Consider the following 20,525-nt stretch of genomic DNA (forward strand, 5'->3'; position numbering starts at 1 on the left):
GATTAAACGCTCAATGGCCGGTCACGCCTGGGGGATTTTACGGTTGATCGTTTTATAATTGAAAGGCTCGATGTAATAAAGAAAGGGTTTTGTTCTCTTTATACCCACTGTAAACTGAACAAAATGAAAATCTTTCATCAGATCCCGCCCTTTCTAAGAAAGGATCTAAGTAGTGAAGTCAAATTAAATTCAGATTGTGAGAGAATGGAGTGATGTTCCATTTATAGAACACTTGACCAAATTTTACTTAGTTTGAGAAGTTTTTCAATATTGCCATGAGTTTGGAAATAATAGAAAATCTTGTATAGATTCGCAGATTCATGAGATATTGCAATGAAATACGTTATGTTTGTTTAACAAGGTAAAATTGTCATGTAAATGTGAAAAAATGTGGCTTGGGTTTTTAGTCTAATCCAGCGTCTGGTTTTTTCTAAACATGTAAAATCCCGCCGTCAGATTCTGGGTCCAGCGGCCATTTTCAAACCTTGAATTTATTGACGCTAGAGTAACCTCGAGATTGTTTCAGTCATAGTTTATGCAAAAGTAGAAACCATTGAGTCATCAACAAAGAAGCAGATTTTGAGTTTTTCGGCGTTCACATCGTGTCTCATACCAAGGACGAAACAACATGGAAGGACTTTTAAGTCATTGTCAATTAATCCGGCAACAAGGACGCAATGGTAGTAATTAAAGTTGGAGTTTCTTCATAGCACGCATTTAGGTGATTTTGATAAAGTTTAGGGTCTATACAACTCAAAAGGTTTATAAACCGAGAAGGGTTTTTCAAATTAAGGTTTCAAAACACTGTGATAGAGTAGTTTAAAGTTACGTTTAATCCGAGGAAAACATCAAGTACCATGAGTCAGGTAGTTGATTATCTTATGTAGGCTGTAATATCACCATAGTCTCCAAAAGACATCGAACTTCAACTTACTAAATACTGTGAAGGTGTAGTCTGATCGTCCGACTGAGTGTAGTCCTGAGAAGGACTGTTGTCGGTGGTAGTGACTGGCGTTTCGACAACCTGTGCGGAGGTCATCATCAGAGTCAAGTGAATGATTGTTGTCAGTTCAAACCATTTACTGCATTACTAAATACTGAGAGTAAATACATTTTAAAACTTAGGAAATAGATAAATACGGTTTAAAATCAGCGAATGACAAAGCAAATGAATAAATAAATAAATAAATAAATGAATAGATCAATAAATGTACGAGTTGTGTTCTGAAATAAATAAAAAATCCATTTAACAATTTTATTTTTTAACAGAACACAAGAAACTGCTCTGCCGATCAAACGATTTCCGTTTGATAACTGCCGACGGTTCATATGATTTCTGCATTAGTTAGAATTCTGAGCACCCCAATTACGGGCTTCAGACTTTTAATATTCCGCTCCCGATGCGACGGTCGCTCGCTTCCGATCAGTAGTTTCCCGTCCTCAGACTTCGATCGGTTTTCGACGATTTCCGTATCTTTATGAAATTCATCTTCAATGCGTTTTGTATTGTAGATATACAAAATTGACCACCTCGACGGCGAGGAACATGGCCAGTGCACCGTGTTTCCGTATAAAATAATTATAACTCTTCACTCTTCAAGCAATCGATAAATCATTTACAAAAGGAGAGCGGAACTGACGCTACAATTTTGTGGCTTGAAAACCTCGTTGATTCCATCTCACTAGTACTAAATAGATAGTTAAGATCAATTCCGTCTCTCTCCGGCTCTCTCTCTCTCCCCCTGTCCCTCTGTCTGTCTCTCTCTCTCTCTCCTCTTTTTTTATGTGGTTATGTTTTGCTTAGGTTCAGTTGTTTGCGTCTCTTATCAGGGATTTCACCGATAGCGTTGTCTAGGGTTTGTCATAAATCCTCAATCCTATTTTTGAAAATTTCGGTTTTTTCAAAACTCGTTAGTTTCGGTCACGATGTTTGCTTTCGCTAACCTTTCCTTCATTTACGATAGTTTTTCATATACATTACCATATTTCCATATCTTTCAAAAACAAATTTTCATGCCATCGAAAACTACAGGAACAGGATTTTCCACCAACAAACATTAATTTTATACTCACATTTATAAGCTTCCGAGCGGAAACACACTTGGCATATGGAAATGTTTTGATTTAGGGTAAAAAAATTAAATTAATTGCTTTAAATTCCACCCCCAAAAGTCGCGATTAAATAAAGTATTCAAAATCTTGCGCTCTCCTATTGAATAAATATGAAAATCTCCCCTACTGCGAAAATTAAAGAGAATGCTTTCCATCGGTAGCTAATTTAGTTATGGCTTATTACATTCCGGTTTTCTTTATCCTTACGTAATTCAGGTGTTTCTTCTTCTTTTCTTTGACAGTCAAAAATGTTGATCTCATATTAGTTTTTTCTTACATGTATCAATCGTCATGGTTTTGGCATTAGACAAAGTTTTGCCGAAACAGCTCTATCGTACTTTCGAGTGTGCTGAGAGCCTTCGAAATTGACGGACTTCTCGAATCCCTTCCGACTGAATTTCGCTTGCGTGCGAACGTCGAGCGCTGCACCCAGCCTTTTGATCTCGAAAATTTACTGTTACATTAAGTTGCCAAACTCAGACGAGATTTGAATGTTTTAGGAGCTCGATTTAAAATGCGAAGAAAATTTTCTTTTTAAGTTGAAGGAAAATTTTTAAAAAATGCACGATAGATCAAAACGCAGTTGAAAGAAAAAATTTAATCGCCCGAGGGGAAAAGTGTAAAAAATCCCTGGGAAAACAGAAATCTGAGAAACGTCCTAAATTCTTGGGAATTAAGACATATGGAAGGTAGGTGTTTTATGATATCTCAAAATTAAGAAATAGTCCGATATGGTCTTTGAATGCACGAAGAACAATATCGTAAGAATTATAATAGGGTTTCACAGACGGATACAACCTGGGTCCAATTTGGTTTAATTAGGGCCTTGAGTTGCGCTTGACTTATTCGACTCTTTCACAGATGTCTTTTCACGACATGTATTTAAAAGCTTCTAGAGGTAATAATAGATACTTTTAAAGAAATAAAGAACAAAGGTATTTTATCTAAACAATGTATTAAAAGACTAAAACCTATTAAATGGACAGATGCCTAACAGGCTCGCGTTCCCACACTCAAATGCAAAAATAAAAACAACTCAGCCTTCGGTGAAGTTGTCATTTCCTTTTCATCTTTCGCACGATCTCAAGTAGGAATTGTTTTCTATGTGCGTAAAAGTAACTTTTTTCCGCTTTTTTTCTTCGTAGAGTAATTTTGAATAACTCATTTGCCTGTACGAGATTTAGAAATCCCCACATTTTGAGAGACTTTGAGTTTCGAATCTGTGAAAAGAAAAGAAAGGTCTGCGCGGTAATGCCAAAAATATTATCAGCGAGCAACGAAACTCGCGTATGGACCACAAGCTTCTTCGCAGAAAACACTTTACTTGGTCCTTTGCAAGGAGAAGCAACTCAGTCGAATGAGGGGGTTCAGTTTTTGCGTACTCCTTCGGCACAATTCAAGGTAAGCATACTGTTATCAATATTTGTCGTGGCATTTCGGTGCAGTTTTATAGTATTTTAACAGTATAATACAGACTAAAAGGTATCTGAGCGGCTCTCTCGCTTTTCAGTGGATTGAGGGTGGTTATTTCAATAGGTTTGATTCTCTTTTTTTTCATTTCAATCGGGTAAAAGTCGACACGAGGAAAACATATAAAGAAAATTCCCTTGATACGAGTTAATCTGTGCGTTTTTATTCAGAGTTATTGGCATATTATGAAGTATTATTTCAATAGCAGAACAGAATAAAGGAAAGTCGTACGAGATGAAAATACAAATGCCGGGGTAATTTTCAATCCAAAGAAAAGTCGGTTTTTTTGAAAGGTTTTCATTTAGCGCAACACGATAGATCTTTATCTTACATTGGAACTAGCGAAAATATGCTAAAATAGTTAAATTAGTGTCAAAGCTGAGAGCGCAATGTAAAGCTTTTACAAATCACCATTTAAGTTAACGTTTGAGAAGACAAGGCAGAAAATCGAATTGCATGCATACATTGTTTTTTTTTTCTTCCGTGCATAAGTGTCCAATTTAGTCTTACTTCTGTGCAACTCGTGTTAACTTTCAGTTAAAATCAGGTTTCGACTTGAACTAGAAAATGAATTAAAGTTTGAAAAGAAAAATTGATCATGAAAGTAAAAGTAGAATTGCAGTTATCGAGATCACTCGAAAAGCTTCAAAAATAGAACAAACGCATCGAGGGTTTTCTGAAATGACTTAACAACGAATTTTAAAGAGCTTTTGGAAAGGATTTTAGCTCCCGAAAATACTGAAGCTATTTTGACCTCTGATGAGCAGACCCCCAACTCAGTCAAACCCAAAATTCCCTGGTATTTTGAATTATCGACAGTTAACTTTTTCGTCATCAAACGTTGGTGTACCAGGGCTCGAATGGTTTTGCATTTGCGACAGACTTAGTTGCCATCATCAAATTGTTGTCTTACAATTCCAAACTGAATAAATGTCAATTCATAACCTTGACGTCGAATTTTTTTTTTACTCATTGACTCAAACTTTAGAGCCGCCATAAATTTAATTAATTTTAAACTTAAAATGTTAAACGTTACCACGGGTATCTATATATATTTATCTTTCTGTGGGCGAAGTCATTAATTTCAGCTCATTTCATGATGTTAGACCTATCTTTTCTGCTACCGTTGAAGAGGACACTGTACAGTTTAGTTGCATGGGGCAAATCATCATCAAAATGATTGACTATTGGCAAAAGAACGGTGCGTTTGGAAACAAAAATCATAGATTTTAGAAACTTAGGAAGGGTAAGGCCCGTTAGGGAGAAACTCGGCTATTTTTCATGATAATATATCGCGTAACTATGTCCCACAAAAAATGTCTATGTTCAATTATATTCATTAATTTAAATGCTCTTAAATCGCATTTCTTTCAGTAAATCCTTCAAAAGTAGTCTTTATAAAAGGGATAGTGAAAAAGTTTCATTCTCAACTTTTACTGAGAAGGGCAGCCCTATGGCCGGATAATTACCAGTTGAATTTCACGTTAATGAAGTTGAGGACTGTGAAGGTAGATTTCGATGGGATTCTCATCTCTCCATTGAATGGAAAAGCTACAAAAAAAAACCTTGCGTTTTTGAGAGATAGGTAATTTTAAATGATTTGCTTGCATGTGTGAAATAATCCTTAATGAATGCATTTGAAAATGACCAGCAATTAGCGAAGGGTAGGGGGTTAGATAAGGAGTTGAATTAAAATTGACAATTTCAGCGAGTGAAAATAAAGTTAAAATCAAACTGCTTGTGCTTTTCGCAGAACTGAAATTTAAAAGCAGACGTCTCGGGGAAATGTTTGTTTTAAAAATATCTAACCAAGCTGCTTTCACTGAACATACGGAAATGAATTTTTACATGATAGTGGGCATACGAATAATTAAACAAAAATTTTCCGCCGAAACCATTTACCAACAAAAAACCATCCCGAGGCTTGATTTAACCCCTAGAGGGCTTGATGAGATCAGTAAGTCGCAAAACTTACCACTTAGGAAAAGGGTGCATTTTTTACCATCGCGTATTTTTTTACAAATTCAGTTTTTGTTGTAACTTATTTTCTCGGAGAACTTTTACAAAGCAAGCAGCACCGAAAGTAAATATTACTCGAGAAGTGTGCCTTCCTCACAAATATTTACAAGCACTTAAGGTGTGTTATCATTCACCATGTCAATGTTACAATTAGCCCATGTCTCCGATCAATGCTGGACTATTTAAGAACTGGTCATTATTCTCTGAAGCGCTGCATACTTTGGAGAAAAAGCGACTTTTTCATTGAAGACATAATCTTTTTAAATCACTCATGAACAAACGAAATTAATGCATAAGATCGAGATTTTTCATTAAGCAAAGTGCGGTTTTTAGATCAAATCTACGATGGTCGTGTGTGTGTTAATGAGCTTTGTGACAAATCCAAACAGCTTACATACTTCAATACAACTTCAGAACATATGGGCAGTTCTCATAGTCCGTTGTTAATAGCCTTGGCGGAGAAAATGTTTTTTGAAAACACTTTTTTGTATATTGTGCAGAATTTTAATCTGGAAATAACTGCCGATAAAAAAGACCCAACTGTATAAAGAATTTTTCTGATATTCTAAACAAGTTAATGGCTCTTTCTTGTTTTGGCGCTTGAAGCTAATACAGGTGTCAGACCAAAGGTTACTGGGCGACTCAGCGCTTTATCTTCACCTTAACGTAAAATATAAATGTGAAATGTGTGTTTTAAACCATAACCAGTCATTTAAACAAGCAAAAAGAAGAGATTTCTTAGGAATAAATCCATGAAGAAATATTGTATTGAAGTAATGTATTTATGAAATGGTGCATTACAATAAGCAAAAACAGGAGAAATTTATCTTAAGAACAAAGGCAAACAAAGACACATCATTTCCTTTCAATGTTTTCAGCTATGAGATGGATTAAATTTGCTTCGCGATCTGCAGCTTTTCCCTGCGAACTTGCGAACCCGTCCCGCATAAGAGAGTATTAGGTCAAAAAAGGCATTTGCTTTCAGAGTCAAAGGAATATTTTTGATGACATCCTACATCGTGGTGTTTGGGAATCAAACATTTGGTCTTTCTTGACAGTGCATTAGAGGACGGATTTTCTTAACAATGTATAAAAGCATTTCTCACTTAAACAAAGCGAAGTTTTGAGTAGCTGTCATTTCTGGACCTCATTTTGCTCCCACTTAACTCCACTCAGCTATTGTTGCGCGACATTAAAATGAAGAAGTTCTAAAACTTCCAAGTAATGTAACAGCCGCGTAGATTGAAGATTCTCCTGGCCAGGTAAGGCTGTATAGAAAGAAATGTGTGGACCAAAAACTGAAAAGTCATTTGATTAAACTGCTTTTTTCAGCTAATCGGAGTCACCCTAAAACTCGAATGTGAACAAAAGACGAAACGAGATGCTATTTCACAAACGCTGGAATTAGTTAGAACAAGAACGACAAAAAAACAAATATCCATGCAACAACTAAAATTCGTTTGAGATGTTTTTGTAAATGCAGAATTTAACAAAAACAATGCGCCAAAGATTAGTTCAAGTATAAAGTATAGCGTTTTGTGAAGCCTGCCTAAATACAGATAACATGTTATCTTGCATAGATGTAATTTGGCTAAATTTCCGCCATTGTCTTAAGAATCTCGTTGGGAGATGAACGTGGCCGCATCTCCCGAACAGTGGCTAATGTGAGATGTTCTCCGACACAACATAACATGAGAAAATTGGGACGAAGCCTAATTGTAACTAGCTTTTCGATACCGCGACAACTTAAGAACTTAACTGAGATCTTGCTAAAGGAAAGCCTCAGCCACAGATTTCAAACTTGTTTGTGTATGATTGTGTATTTTCGAAAAAGTTACTGAACAACAGATATGTTCTCTTAAAGCGGCGAAGGTAACTCACTCAGCGAATGTTAAAAAGTGCACTCATTTTCTAGATAGCTTGAAAGACCATATTCATTTTTCTTCTCAGCCGTGGCCATTCCTAGTAAACTGTTGCTTCTATTACTGCGATGAATTTCTCGCATGTTTTGGTCTGCTTCTTTTAAGTTTTGCGGGCATTCATCTCCCTTACGTTTCCAAGTTTAAAGCATACCATCCACAATCTAGTTTAGAACTCTGTTTCTTTTCCTGTCTTTACTTCCTTCCGCACTAAAAAAAAAAAAAAAAATTAATTTTTAAAACTTGGCTCTGTGAAGAATTCAGTGGCACAGATAAACTGGTTTACCTTTCAGTTAATATAAGATGTTCAAAACTGGAAGCTGAAGGGGTTAGTTAAACACAAGTTTTCAGTCGTTCATTTAGGATACGGACATCAAATGCAAAATTTTTTTCCGCTAGAATAGCACACAATGTCAGTTAATGAAATTAAAAACTGTACTTGAGCTAATATTTCTAACAGGTTGGGTAGGAACAATGTACATGAATTTCCGGACAACATTAAGTTACGACATCCCGATTGAATCTTTGGGCCTCTTTGCCCTTGGAAAAAAAAAATCGTTGAGTATATTTCAAGGACAAGATGAGCAATTTCTTTGTTTCATTGTCGAAGACCATGGTAATGTTTCGAAAGCAAAAATACAAAACAATCTGGATATATCAACAAAGTTGAAATGGTAAATTGGCCACCGTAACGATTACAAAAGTTGACGTTTCGAGCGTTAACCCTTCGTCATTCGCTCCGACGAAGGGCTAACGCTCGAAACGTCAGCCTTTGTAATCGTTACTGTGGCCAATTTACCATTTCAACTTTGTTGATATATCCAAATTATTTCGTTACCCCCACCGACGCAGCCCCAAACAGTTTCTTTAGAAACTATCAGCCTTTATTAAAAAAAACAAAACCTCTGGTTAATTACACAAATTATATATATCTACTTCCTTGTCACGGCAAAATAACGCTGTCTTTTCTTTCGAAGACCTCAGACAGAAGAAACGTTATCGAACACGATTTGTCACTAGGCGACTTTTCGTGGATGTCTGCTGTACATCCGGCGCGTTCCGAGATGGAACAGAACCTGGAAGTGATACGATCTCCAGACGATGATAAAATCTACTTCCGAACAACGAGAGACATATCGTCTGGCGAAGAGTTTCAAGTGTGGCTGGCTCCGTCTTTGGAGGAAGAACTTGGACTGCAGAACGTTGAAAAGGAGGAATTTGAAGGTTAATAACTTTGCTTTTTTAAAATGCCAATATTTTCTCTCCTGTCTTATGCGGGAAAGAAAGCTCTGTCCTCAAAGTGTTTACTTGAAGAGAGCCAGGGAAGTATAACTTAGCGGTTTGAATCCGTAACTTAATTGGCGGCTAAGTCTTTTTCAGCTAGTGTAATCAGATTGACATGGGATAAGGGAGGGCTTTAACGCCGAGAGAAGGAGCCTTAAGATAAATGTTCGTAAGATAACAGAAGATCGAGTAAAGAAGTTGCAACTGAATTTTCCTTCCTCTCCTTATATATAGGCTTCATTCAAGTGTGATTTAGATATTTACAGACCCGAGGTATGAGTCTGTTCTCCCGGATACTGAATGTTTCGTGCCAACCTAGATGTTTAATTTGCTGATAAACAAATAAGGGCGCCACATGAAATGTGCACTTAAGTAGCAACACACATGGCACATGAGTTTTACAGAAATTGGTTGCCTCTGACTGTTGTTATTTCTGAAACAAACGTTTCGGCTAAAGCTTAAGCCTTCATCAGTGATATCACTGATGGAGGCTTAAGCCTTCATCAGTGATATCATATCACTGATGAAGGCTTAAGCATTAGCTGAAACGTCTGTTTCAGAAATAACAAAAGTCAGAGGCAACCAATTTCTATAAAACTCATGACATCTCCTGACTACACTTTTTCCATTTTTAAACACACATGGCACATGGTTGCATGCATAAAAGGCTTATCGACAACCGCGATATTTAACCGTTCTCACCGTGATACTCCATTTTCTCAACTTTGCGAAGTCCATCACTATTTTTTCATGCATAGTCAGCGATATCTTTGTATCCTTTCAGCTATTTTCTAATTTTCGTACCCTCAATAACTCGAACTGGATATAATTTCGTTTTAAGGTTCAAGTCATCGAGGATCATCTGTATTTTGAGGTAATTATATTTTTCTCACTTGAATCAATTTATCTTGCAGACAGTCAATGGATCTGCGGTTTCTGCAAAAAGATCTTTCGATGTTCTAAAGCTCTTTCCGTTCATCAAAGTTATCAATGCAAGGAACTGGGTTCCAGCGTCACCTTACGGAAAGAAAACAGTGTGAAGACTGTGGACAGCGAAGGTGACGAAGATTTAGAAGATGAAGAAGAAGGGGGAGAAGAAGAAGAAGAAGAAGAAGAAGAAGGAGACGAAGAAGGGGATGGTGATTATGATGAGGACGATTTGCTGAATAGAAATTCACCCAAGCAATCCTTGAAAATTAAACAAAACTCGCAGCATCAAGAGGAAAAATCGAAGTCGAGGAAACGAACTGACGATCGAAGTCATTCGAGTGCGGACAATAGCCAGCGGAGATGTTTGGTGGGAGCAAGTGCTCCGATGATAACCGAGGAAACGTCGGTCGCTTTCGGAAATGGTCGTGTCTTGTCGAATCCAGCGTTAGAGAGTCTAATTTCGAGTTTTACACCGCCTCCCTTGCGAAAGTTTTTGAACGAACCTCAGTCGTTGGCTGAGTATCATAAGCAAGAATTCCGAAAGAAGTTTCAAGGAAACGAACACTATCTTCGCAGGCATCTTTATCGTGAAAATATGGAAAGGAAATTAGCTTCCGCCAAACATCGGCGCTTATTAGTGAGAAAAGATGACGAATATTCATTAAAAAGAGACAAAGACAGGCTAAGTGTAAAAAGAGAGGAAGGTAATCTTATAAACTGTTTTCAAGAAAGTTATATCCAAGATTTGCATAAACGTAGCACCATTCTACCAACATTTCCAGAAGGAGAAATTTTCAGGAACCCGATTGTTAAGAGTACATCTGGTCAATTTAACTTGCGGGATGGAAATTTCCCATTAAATGTGTCAGCTTTTAAAAATTATTCCAATATCAGGAGCTCAGTAGGACCAAAGGAACTGACAAATAACAACAGGGTTTCTGTAGCAAACGGAAATGATGATCTGCGGCGCGGGGATGAGGTTTATTTGCCAAGTGAAGCAGATCGCGAATGCACTTGTGAACATAACAACGACGCTCAGGACATTTCACAGCAAAAAAAAAGCTCAGCTGTGAGCGATGAAACGACGAAAACTAGAGGGAACGAGGAAAACAGCACGGTGTCATACAGCGAACAGCTGGATCAAACAATTCACCGGCCAGACCACCAAAGCAGAAGACAAGAATCAGTACGTAATAGCTACACTCGACTAGGCTCCTATTTTATTCACCAGGGAATGCAGCCGCCTGATAATGCACCTCTTCGGCATCGAATGCAATGCCAATGTTACTCATCTCCGGTACCATGTGAGCCAACTGACAATATCGCCAGGCGCTTTTACGACCCCGCGTTCTTCGTGGATCAGAGGTACGGCTATTCCAACTATTCGCGCATGTTCCCATTCTTTGCGCACCACGCCAGCAATTTGCCTCAGGCTTCCCAGCGAAACCAAGGTTTCACGTGCGATTACTGCGGAAAGGTGTACTGCAGGAAGTATGTACTGAAAATCCACATGCGCACGCATACGGGTTTCAAGCCTTTGCGGTGTAAAGTGTGCGACAAGTCGTTCAGTGATCCAAGTAATATGAAGAAACACGTGAAATTACACGAGACGGAGGACACTGTACACAAATGCAGATATTGTGGCAGGAACTTTGTACGGTATAGGGGTCTGTTGAATCATATCAAATCAAAGCATTCTGAACAAATATCTCTTTAACCTTATGACTACAGAAGTTTCTAGAATCATTAATCCTAGCTGACAAAGACTTTTGTGCGATTGGTTTAAAAGTGTCACATTACCTTATAGGCCCCTGCTAAATTTGAGGAATATCAGGTAATATTCCTTAGGTGATATTCCCCAATTGAGAGACCTTATACCCTTATATCTTTGTTCAAAGTTAACTAGAGATAATCGGGAGTTTTGCTGTTATTACAAAAAAAAGAAGAGACAAACGTGTTTGGTTATTAGTTCAACAAGGAAACGCGTTAAATCACCATTCCATGAATAAGAGTTTTTTGACGTTGCGCTGTTTATTACGCGCGCGGCAAAATTATATGAAGAATGATACATACTGAAGCTCAGTTTTTTCGCTCCTGCGAAGTTGTTAGCTCCACGGCAGGACACTTTCCACAGATAAAAATTCAAGCATAATTTCAGTCGCACCAAATAGAGGCTTTCATTTGTGAACTGCTCTTGAAAAATATCAGTTGATTACCGAGTGAGTAGATGATGAGGTTAAGTAGCTTACTCGACAAAACTCTAAATCGTATTAAAGGAATTGACAAAGAGGAATAGGGGAGCATAAGGCAAATCTTCCCGTGGACTTGTGGGTAACAACAATTAACCAAAGGTCGACCTCGGTTAGGTTCTTAGGTAACAAATAAAAAAAAAAACCGGTACGTATCCGTGACTGAGTTTATCCCGACCGTAGTATATTTAGCTCTAACTCCTTACATTAAGACCTCGAGTTGATAATTTTTCTTCTCGATCGATATGCACCTGGTAATTACGGTGGAAAATTCTCTTCTAAATATCATTTGGAAGGACTGATTATCAGAAATGTCAATTTATGGAGTAGTTTACTCTCGTAGAGCTTATCGTGCAGGGTGATTTGTATCATTATCAGTACACTTGGACCTGACACGTTTTCGCTGATCTTATTGATTGGCCTCTAGTAAAAAAAAAGTTACATGTTTTTAACAACAATTATAATTGTATACAATATCAAAGCATGTCCTTGATTTGGAAAAATAACTTTAAATTTTGTAACAGCTACTTGGAAATGAAATCACCAAAATAATTTCTCAGGAGAAATTTCGAAACACATGATGTAACTCCTGCAAAATTTTCCTTCTACAAGGTCTATAAGATATTCGGGAAATTAACGTCGAGTGTACAAGCACACGTTCACCACATAGGGCAGTTCTGTTTAGACCTCCTGGGTGTAAAACTGCTTGTTATTACATCTTACACACATTTGTGAGGTATTTGAAGTATCTGTGGTACTGTATACAGACTAAATAAAATGAGGTGAAATTGATATCGCATCAAAATACATTTCTCCATCATCAAAGAGTTGTAACGAAGTGCGCTTACTGGAGAAACATCGAAAAGGAGAGATAAGACGTTATGTTCCTAAAGGCATCCATAGAATTCTTCTAGACTTCCTTACTTCAAAAACTGATTATCTTAGGTCAGTGCAGTCTGGTGACTAAATTTGTGACGTCACAGGTGGTGTTTTGACCCAGAGAAGGCTGGGCCTTTTCTAACTCTGTAGACTTTAAACGATGTAATTGAACCTTTCAAATGAGAGTTCTCTATTACCATTCTCTGTAATGAAAATTAATTGACAAAAAACATGTGATAAGCTCTCTTTGTGTCTGAAATACTTGGAAGTCCGAAGCGCTTTGACGTTATCGGCTGTTGTGTTTATGCATACCAGTGTAAACTGTTTGCTGTAGATCTGTGCGTGCGTCGAACGGTCTTTGTTCACTTTTAATTACTTTCACAAAGCGTCATTTGATCAGCGGAAAAGTCACTAATTTACATTTTCAGTTTCACGCCGAGGGAAGAGAAAACCCGAGTCATGATACGGATTTAGGACGGGTAACATGTGATCGTTACACTTTCTAAATACACTGCTGAAACGCATCTTTTCTTCGAACCATTCACGTCTGCGGCTTGGGGGAAATATTTAAGGTAAGTTGTGCATGATGTCTGTTCCAGTGGAAATGAGTTCCTTATTTGATAAGCTTGGTACAATAAAGAATTGTCGGTTTGTGGTGCGTTTCAGCGGTTAATGTGATGACGAAGATGTTACGATCTTTAAACAATTCATTTAAAATTCCATCGTTGACTCGTTTGTTCCGTCGTGATTCTCTCTCAGTCGATGTGAGCCTTTGATTTCTTTCTTTATCGGCAAGAGAAATGTTAGCATTACCATTTCAACCCAAACGGCAACCTTATAATTAAGTTAGTGTCGCCATAATCAGCTCCTAGGGTTGAAATAACACTGGAATTCCTGATCTCTCGGCTGTCTCTAATCAACAACCTACAAAAAATCAATCGACTTATTTGGTTAGTCATTTCTACAACGAAAGAAGCGTGGGATTCGTTTTTGGGAACAATAATTGATAGAAACCGGAGGTCATTCGTAAAAAACACAAAATGCAAACAAATTGGCTCTCTTGTTTAAAGAACGCAGGCATCTTAAGTTTCAAGTAGATTCTTAAGAGGTATCGTTGTTTAGACCTTTTGGATGAACGTGACATAAAGACACATCTTTTATTGCCAACAAACGCAATGAAGAAAAAGAGTATCAACTAGGGAAGCGCTCACCACGAGCGGCGGCGAGGCAGTAGGAGCAAACAAGTTATTTACAATTGATCACCTATTATTACATTGAATCATGATCGTCTGCTTTGCATTGGTGAATTTACAATTCCGCTCTGAGTGTCTTTTTCGAAATCTAAAACTTTCTTAATCCGTGGCATTTATTGATGAAAGTCCCTCAAGAGGTTTATCATGTAAAGTACTCATCTCTCCGATAAACAGAGAGAGACAGATCGATTTTAAATTTCAGGAATGATAGATGTGCTCAACTTGATTATGCGGCACTCGAATAGAGAGATTTGTGGTTGAATTTGGGCCGGGGGGGAATTACTCACTTATAAGGGCTTAATGGAGACGTGCGGCCAGCCAGGGTATGTTTTTCGAGATTTTTGTCTTAAACAGGGTATCGAATCTATCATTTTCTGTCTTAATCAGGGTATCGATTTATCACTTTTTGTCTTAAACAGGATATCTTTCCTTGGAAGATAAACAGCATAATTTTTATAAGCTCTAATTTTAATATTAATATTGAATTCCGTTGATTTTGGCATTGATACCAGTCACATTAAATGTCTTAAACAGGCTATCAAAAATCGGAATTCTGTCTTAAACAGGGTAGGAAAATCAGCGATATTTGTCTTAAACAGGGTCAGGGTATGAGGGGCCGCGCCGCACCTCCCCAGCCAGGAATATATCGAGTACCCCCCGGAATTCGGGGTTGCTGGGCTCATTGCATTGCATTGTACCTAATTCTTGTGTCACAATCTTTCCTCCTTTGCGCAAATAGTACCGATCGTTAACTGAACCGTGCTTGCTCGCGAAAAAAAATAATTCACATGTGTAAAGTAAAATTTTATCAGACAGACTTTAGAGTGTAGTTTAGGAATTCAGCTGTACACGTTGTAAAAGCCTTCTCTTATCGCTCATCACTGTAATAGAGTTTTCGAGATTGATTTCACAAATTAGAGGATTTACGACACTGTTGGAACCTATTAAAAAATTCATTTTAAATTTTCTAAGCTCGTTATTTATAGTCTGTGTAAATCTTTGACCTCCAAAAATACCTCGCTCATTTCTGATATTTTATTCGCATCATGATTTTAGTTTTATGCTAGCGCGAAAGTAATATTTAGTGTTCTCTGTCAAGTTGAAGGAAATTCTGGATGTCGCAGGAAACTACTCAAAATATGAAGACACAGTCCTTCAAACCCTTGAGACGAAAGTGGTATATTTATGGACCAGACTGTTACAGTCACGAAAATACCGGCCGCTCTTTTTTCGTTCCTTTATCCTGTCGTCAGAGAAAATTATCTGTGTATGTTTCATCACAGTACAGATGTTCTTAATGAAATATCTAGTGCGGTCAGAGGGATCAAGGGAACACCAGTTAAGAATCTGATCGAAAACATCCGCGTTACCTGAGTTTTTTCTATTTCACCCAACTTGATCAAAGGTTCAAGTATTTGTGCTGATTGAGTTGTACTGAATTTCATTTTCAATGATGGAGAAAAAAACTACATTATGATGTAAACGGCATTTCTATTTATTGATATGTGCAGAACCCTCCGAAGAGGAAAAGCCAAACGGTTTGTTTCATCGGGTTTTTGGCCCTCCTTGTGGCAACAGCTGTTACCTTTTCTTGATTTCTCTGTTTGCCATATTTTGACACATTCGTGTTCTTTCGAGCATGGAATGGTCAACTGAATTCGCGGAGTCGGAGTGGACGGTTCCAGGAATAAAAAGAATTGTGTTGGATTACTTGAATTCTCTAGGTCCTAAATAGTAACAACCGAACAGGATAGATTTATACAAATCATGTGTGATTCTGAACGTTATCAGCTTAAACCTTAGCCTCAGGGCACACGAGAGTTAGCCGGTTAGTTTTTTTTTCATTATTCTCAAATCGGATCAAAATCTGTCGGGAGATTATCTCAAGACATAACATAGTATGTAAGTGAGTTCAGTATAACCCCAGTTAAATTGCAGATTCTTCTGAACAGAGAAGTTTCGCTTACAATAACAGAAAGGTTACCGGTATCTGTGTGGTGCAACGAAAATTATTAAAAACTAGATCAATGGATAATGCAATTCAAGACTTTTTATTGGCTTAGCCATTATGGTATATCAGCCAATATACCATAATCTAAAAATATGGTAAGCGTACGTGTCAGCTTAAAATTAAAAGAGAGCTAAAAATTTAATGAAATTTAATAATTTCATTTAACGTTTTTAATAAAACAATTATTCCACTCGCGCTTGTTTGATATGAGATGATAGATAGCCTACTCGGCGCTACGCGCCTCGTTGGCTATCTATCATCTCATATCCAACTAGCGCGAGTGGAATAATTGTTAATTCGCCCTGTATTGTAAGAATGCTCGTTGGATGAACGGTGGCTGTCGTAAACTTGCGAACTATGACAAGATTAAGCCTAAAACTAGCATATGAAATGCGAATTTTTGAAAATAAAATTAAGCGGAATAAGGAATTAATTAGAAATAGATCCTAGATCAGCCGAAAATTTTAATCGAGACTACAGATTCTGTTCGTTTTGAAGCTCGAATTGTGGAGAAGTTCGTTCCTTTGTCAGGATGAAGGTTTTATTATTTTTTTGTCGACTTATTTTTACACTTTACTGTAATCAGTTACTTTGCAAGTCTATTTCCCGTACGTCAGCAAAGGCAGAAAACTTGGGATAAAACTTAGATACAGAAGAAGAAAAGCAAAACATACATATGTACATTCATACGCAGGTAGGTTACATCACGGAAAGTTTTAAAGTAACTCTACTGTCGGCCAAAAACAGATATGCATATCGGCCAATTTGCGTACACTTACTAACCATCCCCCTTCCCCCAAATACCTTTAACCCAAGTTCGTTTAAAAACTGAATTTAACGATTTGCAACACGCATGTAGGTGTTCCACTGTCATTCTTCATATTGTCTTATGATTTTGGCCCTGAGGATCTAGCGCTAAAACCTTAACTCTGCAGATCTAAATAGTTATTCTCCTGACCGACTGGATATATATCCTTGCAAATTAGACAGGAGAAGTCCACTTTAAATCAAGATAACACCTTTCAGCTGACAAGCTTCTCTGTTCTCATTACATGTTTGCAAGATGATGTATGCTAAATACGATGAGAAGTCACAAGTTAATCAATTCTGGGGGTTAAATGGTTAAATTCTTCTCAGCACCTGAATGAGACAAATGTTACTGAGTTTCTTTGGATCGTCACGAAATAGCAGCTAGCTGCAGTGCTTATTTGGGACACGTTGAAATGACCAATGCAATTATAGTTCCACGCTCTCCTGTTCAAAATATTGGAATCTGTTTTGACTCAAACTGATCTATGGTAGACTATATCACTAGAACTAATCCTACAGGGTTTTATCATCACTGGAAAAATTAAAAGTTACCTAACTAAAGAACACTAAGAAACTCTTAAACATGCTTTTATATCAAGCTACCTCGACAACTATCACAACTCCCAAATGACCCCTACATAAAGTAAGGAAAGTTCAGGATGTCGCTGTGCGCCCGATATTCTAGGACTCCTGCTCTGAGAGCAGATCTTGTCAGACCACAATTCTTGCTCAAGTCATTGCAATGACTGTCTGTAAAATATCGTATAGCTGTTAAAATTCCGTCAAGGGCGTTCCGCACCATACACGGTCTAGCTCCAGCTTACGTAGGTGAAGTGATTTTTGTCACCATTGTAAGACACCAGGTACATGAAGTATTTCAAGTAAGGATCCTAACAAAGTACCTTATTGGGACTCAAGGACATGCTCTTGTCTTACCGCAAAAGGGACGTAGTTAAGTTATAGGCATCAACTAAGGTACCGTCTTCCAGCGACCATTTTGAGTGTGTATATTGGGTTCGTCGCCAAATCTCTTTAGATGTATTACAAAACGTTTTAAAATTAGCGGCCTGGTTACGCCTTTGCCTCTTTTCGGGCTCAATTAACGGTGTCGCAAATCAAAACTTTAAGACGCCTATAAGAGGATTAAATTTTCTCGCTGATGTTCGCGTCTACCGTAAGTGGTACTAAAACGAATAACAAAAGAAAATATTTATTTGTTGGATTAACTTACGAAGTAATTGAGCTTATCGCAAGATGTTTACTACCAATGGAACCCAAGAAATGTCAAATGAATATTTACCACTGTCAATCATGGGGCGATTAAATGATACTTCACTGTTAGATTGTTCTTACCAAGTAGTTTGGTCGTGGAATTGGGAGGTGGAAGATTGGAAAAAAGCAGATTACATCAGAGGTAGGAAAGGCGAGTTTGTGTGGATTGATATCGTAAAATGATTATGATAAATAACTGGAAGCTTCCGTCTGGAAAAATTGCGGAAAAATCAATTCACAAAATTCTGGTAAAGTGCTCAGTATATTTCGAAATTATTTTTTTGTTTTGCTCGGCTGCTCGAAAAGGCCACTTAATTTGAGCTTAAGCACCACGAATTCAATGAAAAGAGCGAAACCTTACATCAATCCTGAAAGGGTTTTTGTTTGAAAAGCACTCTGAAAGGACAGACTTGAGAGGCATAACTTCTAATGCGCTCAAACCTCGATAGATTTTCTAACTGAAAACAGTGGTATAAGGAGTGGGGAGAAGGAATACTCATTTACCATGATGCTCTTGCGGTTGGTCCAGACTGAGCTCAGAAGTGCCTTACCTTGCCCCAATTTCCATAGAATCCATTTATTTACGTACCCTCTTGTTCCAGAGAGAGGGCTCGGGGAGAGTCCGTCCGAGATCAATTTCGAAACACTGAACAGTGACCGAGGAGATAGAGCTTGCTGCTCTCTTTCAATCCGGGTTTCATAAATATTTTCTCAGGGAATATGACTCAAGCCCGCATTTGGAAGTTTTCACCATTGGCATCAAGTCTTCCGCTCCGTTCCTACTCTCATTTCGAATTCTCTCCTCGCCTTCCCCGTTCAACAGTAAAATTTTAGCTTGGGGTAAAGTTTGTATAATCGTCAACTTCCACCTATTTCTAAACACCTATTTCTAAACTATTCTTGTCCATAGTCTACACCCTACCCTGAACGACGGAGTTTAAAAATCCTACCCATTACAGCAAGCTCATAAATATAAGGTTCTATAACAAAGTGACCCCCCCCGCCCCCCACCCACTGCGCTCTCACATCAATCTCGTTTTCTGTTACTTTAGCTCATATCTCAGTTGCATTGTGCAGGCTGCATTCATAGCAAGCTGTGGTTGTTTATTGCTGATAAGTCAGCAGCATTAGTCTGCTATATAATCGGCTTAGCACCTATTACTACCACTTTTAATTCGACGATAATTCCCAAACGATGCGAGGAATCTTTGCCCACGTGGGAATACCAAATGTGGTTTCTTAATCAGAGATTTTAAAGACCTACACTTATAGTCTTATCTTTTGTAATTATTGATAATTAAAACAATCATTTTTTTTAATCCTTTGCAGAGTGTCAGCCATTGAGGTTTTTCGTATTAGGGAAATGAAACTTTCGAACATCTATTACAAAAAAAATGTGGATTGATTCTTAGATAGTTTGATAGATAGATAGACGTTTATTAAGAATACCTTAATAGCAGCTGGAAGCTGAATTGCAAAGGTGTACAAATTATGTAATAGAACTATACAATAAAATCAAACCTAAAAGGGAACTAATTTACATATACAATTATAATGAATGCTAGTTAAAATGTCTTGCGCTTGCTGGAATGAAAGTATCTCTGAACCGATTTGTTTTAAAGGAAACTCTAAATGGTCTGCGTCGTCGTAACTCCATAAGTTGATCTCGGTTATCGAAAGGCAGTAAGTGGTATAAACAATCCAAGGGATTGGAGACGATGTTGGAGACGATGTCGTCAAAATTGTCACAAGACGAACATAGTAGAGATTTTTCACAGATTAGTTTAATCAGCGACTGGAATCTAAAAGATATATATCTCTTCGACAATACTAAAAAAAAAAAAAAAAAAAAAAAAAAAAAAAAATTGCGAGAAAAATTGCGAGAACTCTAACACGTGCCGGAACAGAAGTAAATGTCACAAATATTTTAAAAGTGTGACTTACAACAGTTGGTATTTTGCATTTGGCTGCAATAAGTTACTTTGATTGTGCGGAGTATGTTTCTTATGGTGACCAGGTCGGGAAGAGTGCATGAGGAATGAAGGTTAAACGGGTTTTCATTGTCGCGAAAAATCCAGGGAAACATCCTAGGGGATAATTCCATAGGAAAATCCCACAGGAAAATCCCAGGGGAAAATTCCAAGGATTTTATCTTGTTATCCAGTCTCCCTAGATTTTGCAGACAAGCAGACTTGAGATGATAGACATCTCTGATACTCTGGAACTAATGGAGACAAACCGAGAAAATACGGAGTGGTATATTTTTTCTGAGAACTTTCTCTGCTTTCGGTCACGTAACCTTCAGTATTCTCTCGTG

General features: G+C 37.7%; 2 protein-coding genes across 2 annotated transcripts in view; both read left to right on the forward strand.

The window, feature by feature from the left end:
* Nucleotides 1–3,182: 3,182 nt before the first annotated feature.
* Nucleotides 3,183–12,775, forward strand: LOC111323723 (uncharacterized). Its single transcript, XM_022927156.2, has 3 exons — nucleotides 3,183–3,513; nucleotides 8,498–8,744; nucleotides 9,719–12,775. Exons 1-3 carry the CDS (start codon nucleotides 3,364–3,366, stop codon nucleotides 11,449–11,451), a joined length of 2,130 nt encoding a protein of 709 aa, XP_022782891.2. The 5' UTR covers nucleotides 3,183–3,363; the 3' UTR covers nucleotides 11,452–12,775.
* A 410-nt stretch (nucleotides 12,776–13,185) lies between these two features.
* LOC111323243 (uncharacterized) overlaps nucleotides 13,186–20,525 on the forward strand; it is a 63,415-nt gene continuing 56,075 nt past the window's right edge. Inside the window, exon 1 of the mRNA XM_022926560.2 lies at nucleotides 13,186–13,434. The gene's annotated coding sequence lies outside the window, so the exon portion shown is untranslated. The remainder of the gene's footprint in view (nucleotides 13,435–20,525) is intronic.

Source organism: Stylophora pistillata, chromosome 8 (assembly GCF_964205215.1).
Source record: "Stylophora pistillata chromosome 8, jaStyPist1.2, whole genome shotgun sequence".
Taxonomy (NCBI): domain Eukaryota; kingdom Metazoa; phylum Cnidaria; class Anthozoa; order Scleractinia; family Pocilloporidae; genus Stylophora; species Stylophora pistillata.

Coding starts and splice junctions, on each gene's coding strand:
- LOC111323723 (XM_022927156.2), top strand. CDS start 3,364: ATGCCAAAAATATTATCAGCGAGCAACGAAACTCGCGTATGGACCACA. Junction 3,514..8,497: donor CTCCTTCGGCACAATTCAAG/GTAAGCATACTG, acceptor TTTCTTTCGAAG/ACCTCAGACAGAAGAAACGT. Junction 8,745..9,718: donor TGAAAAGGAGGAATTTGAAG/GTTAATAACTTT, acceptor TTTATCTTGCAG/ACAGTCAATGGATCTGCGGT.